The sequence below is a fragment of the Quercus lobata genome, chromosome 9 (assembly GCF_001633185.2).
Source record: "Quercus lobata isolate SW786 chromosome 9, ValleyOak3.0 Primary Assembly, whole genome shotgun sequence".
Lineage (NCBI taxonomy): Eukaryota > Viridiplantae > Streptophyta > Magnoliopsida > Fagales > Fagaceae > Quercus > Quercus lobata.
In genome coordinates this window covers 33,603,727-33,607,924 of record NC_044912.1, presented here as the reverse complement: position 1 = coordinate 33,607,924, position 4,198 = coordinate 33,603,727, and the positions used below count along the sequence as shown (strand labels likewise).

Below are 4,198 nucleotides of genomic sequence, written 5' to 3'. Positions count from 1 at the left end.
GCTGGGCAATCGGGGTCTACCATTACTCAAATGTTTAACACGGTGTTCCGAGAACCAATACACCAAGTCTTGGAGAAAATTAAGAACGAGCCATTCTTTAGGTGGCCAGATAAGATGGGAGGTAACCTCATGAAGCACAATCAAAACCTTCATTGCCAATACCACCAGGACCGAGGGCACACCACAGAAGACTATAGAACTTTGAGGAGTCATTTGGAGCAACTGGTCAGAGAGGGGAGGCTGAAACAATTTCTACATCAGCCCAATGGACTAGGAGGCTAGAAAGGATCAGGATTTCAGGGGAATGCTTTTTCTAGAGCCCCTTCAGGCACCATCAATTTCATCTTCATGGCCTCGGGGAGAACTGGTTCTCACCCCTCCAAGGTGATGTTTGTAGCCCAGCCACCAGTCGAGGACTCTAGACCTGAGCCAAAGAGGGCTAGAGTGGAGAATCGGCTAGTGATGAGTTTCTCTGAGGAGGACAAGGTTGGAACCATACAACCACATGATAATGCCCTAGTGGTAACCCTCAGGATAAGAGGATATGATGTTAAGAGGGTGATGGTGGATCAAGGCCGTGGGGCAGAGATTATGCACTATGATTTATACAACGGACTGGGCTTGAAACTTGAGGACTTAACAGCTTATGATTTGCCTTTGGTAAGTTTCGACTGCAAAGTTGTTATTCCAAGGGGCCAGATTCGACTACCCATGCAAGTAGGGTCAGAGGTGGTAGAGATGAATTTCATTGTAGTGGATATTTATTCTCCCTACACGATTATTGTAGCAAGATCTTGGCGTTATGCCTTGGAGCCGTTTCCTCTACTCTGCATTTAAAGATGAAATATCCGTCAAGGGACCGGATTAAGGAGCTAATTGTGAGCCAATCTGTGGCTAGACAGTGCTTGGTCACTGCAATAATGCATCAACCAGGAGTGGAGTCCTTGGCCTCTATTGAGAGAAGCTTATAGCAATTAAGGACTTTGGTGTTGTCTATGGGTATGGTGTTAGAAAGGGCAACGTGTGAGTACTTGGAGAAAATTACTATTGATGATGATGTGGAGAAGTTCTTTCATCTAGAGACCATTCCGATGCTATCAGAGACAATGTAACAAAACTTAAGCAGGCTGGGGCTATTAAAGAGGTGTTTTACCTCGAGTGGCTAGCCAATACTGTGGTGGTGAAAAAGAAGAGTGGGAAGTGGCGAGTGTGTGTGAACTTCACCGATTTGAATAAGGCCTTCACAAAAGACCCTTTCCCTATGCCTCAGATAAACCAATTAGTGGATGCAACTGTAGGTCATCCTCGGATGAGCTTTTTGGATGCCTTCTAGGGATACCATCAAATACCACTGGCCCTGGGTGATCAGGAGAAGACAACTTTTGTCACTCCTATTGGAAATTGTCACTACAAGGTGATGCCTTTTAATTTAAAGAATGTAAGATCTACCTATAAGAGGATAATGACTAAGATGTTTGAGCCGTAATTAGGCAAGAATATTGAGGTTTATATAGATGATATGGTGGTGAAGAGTAAGGTGGTGTCCAAGCATGTGGGAGACCTCGAGGATATTTTTGAGATACTGAGGAAACACAAACTGCGTCTTAATGCTTCCAAGTGCTCCTTTGGCATAGGATCAGGCAAATTTCTGGGCTATATGGTCACTCATCATGGAATTCAGGTCAACCCTGACCAAGTTAAGGCAATTAACAGTCTACAACCACCTCGAAATCCTAAAGAAGTCCAGAAGCTAATTGGAATGATTGCTGCCCTGAACAGGTTTATTTCTCGGTCAGCGGACAGGTGCAGACCCTTCTTCCAGTTGTTGAATAAATGACGAGGATTTGAACAGACCCAGGAGTTTGCATCGGCCTTCTAGCAGCTTAAGGAATACCTTTCTTGGCCATCTATTATGTCCAGGCCCGAGGTGGATGAGGTTTTGTTTGCATACATTGCTGTGGCTTCTCATGCCGTGAGCTTGGTGCTGATACGGGTTGACAATGACGTGCAAAGGCCAGTCTACTATGTGAGCAAGTCTTTACATCAAGCAAAAGTTCGTTACTTACCACTGGAGAAGACCATTTTAGTAGTAGTACATGTTACCCGTAAACTCCCTTACTATTTCCAATCCTACACAATTGTTGTTTTAACCCAACTTTCGCTTTGATCACTACTTTGGAGTGCTGATTACACTGGAAGGATTGCCAAGTAGGGTACGATCCTAAGGGCTTTCGATATCAAGTATATGCCTCGTACCTCTATCAAGGGCCAGGTCCTTACAGATTTGGTGTCTGAATTTGCTGAATCCCCATTAGAAGAGAAGATAGAGAAATAAAGCATGGGTGGAAAATCATTTGGTGTGGTCACCTTGCAAGAACTTTTATCCTGGAAGGTATATGTTGATGGTGTAGTGAGTCAAAGAGGATCCGAAGTGGGGCTAGTCTTAATACCTCTTGAGAAGATCATTATTGAGAAATTATTAAGATTGGGTTTCTCAGCCACAAACAATGAGGCTGAATATGTGGCTCTATTAGTAGGGATGACCATGGTTCAGAAAATGAGAGGATAAGCAACGGAGATATTCTCAGATTCAAGGTTGGTGGTAGGCCAAGTAAAAGGAGAGTTATAGGCCAAGGATGTAAGAATGCAAGGATATTTAAGTTAGGTTAAGCACTTGCGGTCAGGATTTATCTTTCAACTTGCTACAAATCCCAAGAAGTGGAAACACACATGCTGATTCCCTGGCCACTCTTGCAACCTCCTCAACACAGGGCTTGCCTTGAGTTATACTTATTGAAGACTTGTGCAAGCCTATTGAGATGAAAAGGGAGATGGCTCAAATTCATCAAATTAGGGTGGGACCTAGTTGGATGGACCAAGGAGAAGTCGGAGGCTGACAAGGTGCAAAGAAAGGCTTCTTGGTTTTTGCTGTGCTAGGACCAAAAGTTGTACAAGCGCTCTTTTTATGGGCCATACTTGCTATGCATACACCCTGAGGCATTAGAGCTACTTTTTAAGGAGTTACATGAAAGGATTTGTGGAAGCCACACAGAAGGTAGGTCTTTGTCTCACAAAGCTCTCACCTAGGGATATTGGTGGCCGAACATGCAGAAGGAAGTGTAAGAATATGTGAAGAAGTGTGACCAATGCCAAAGATTTGTACCCAACATTTACCAACCAGGGGGAGTCCTTAATCCTTTGTCCAGCCCTTGGCCATTTGCTCAATGGGGCTTGGATATTGTAAGACTTTCCCTAAGATAGCAGGGAATAAGAGATGATTACTGGTTGGCACGGATTACTTCACCAAATGGGTTGAAGCCAAACCATTGGCAAATATCAGGGACATGGATGCCAAGAGATTTGTTTGGAAAAATATTGTCACTTGGTTTGGGATCCCTCATACCCTCATCTCTAACAATGGTCTTCAGTTTGATAGTAAAGCCTTCAGGAGGTACTATTATGACTTGGGAATTGCGAATAGGTATTCCACCCCAGCTTATCCATAGGGGAATGGATAGGCCAAGGCTGTCAGTAAGGTTATAGTGAATGGACTCAAGAAGAGATTGGATAATGCGAAGGGAAAATGGGTAGAAGAGCTATCACACGTCCTTTGGACATGTCGGACCACACCTCGCAGGTCAACAGGGGAAACACCCTTTTCAATGACTTATAGAGCCGAGGTTGTTATTCCTGTAAAGACTGGATTCCCAACACTGAGAACGAGTTCTTTCACTGCGAGCAACAATGATGGGCTATTAGGGAAAAGCTTAGACTTAATTGAAGAGCGAAGAGAGAACGCCATGGTCCAACTGGCGTATTATCACCACAAACTCAAGCAAGGGTATGATTCCAACATGAAGTTAAGGCCATTGGCACCTAGAGACTTGGTATAAAGAAAATTTTTGGGTACTATAAAGAACCCAGTAAGGGGAAAGTTAGGCCCTAACTAGGAAGGGTCATATCGCATCACCTCAGTGGCTGGAATAGGAGTATATTATTTTGAAGATCTAGATGAAAATGTTGTACCATGCCCTTGGAATGTAAAAAACTTGAGAAGGTAATATGATTAATGAAAGTTTTCTCTGCCATATTTTGGTTTATTACATTATGCATTATGCTTTCTATTATTTATTTGAATATCAAACAGAACATTGGTCATACTTGGCTCCTCGGACCATATACCTTGGGTAAATTGATA

The 4,198-nt window shown here is 43.3% G+C and overlaps 1 protein-coding gene across 1 annotated transcript; it reads left to right on the top strand.

Moving 5' to 3' along the window:
• Positions 1–348: 348 nt before the first annotated feature.
• Positions 349–837, top strand: LOC115961626. Its single transcript, XM_031080570.1, has one exon. The coding sequence runs from the start codon at positions 349–351 to the stop codon at positions 835–837; it is 489 nt and encodes a 162-aa protein (XP_030936430.1).
• The last annotated feature ends 3,361 nt before the right edge of the window (positions 838–4,198 follow it).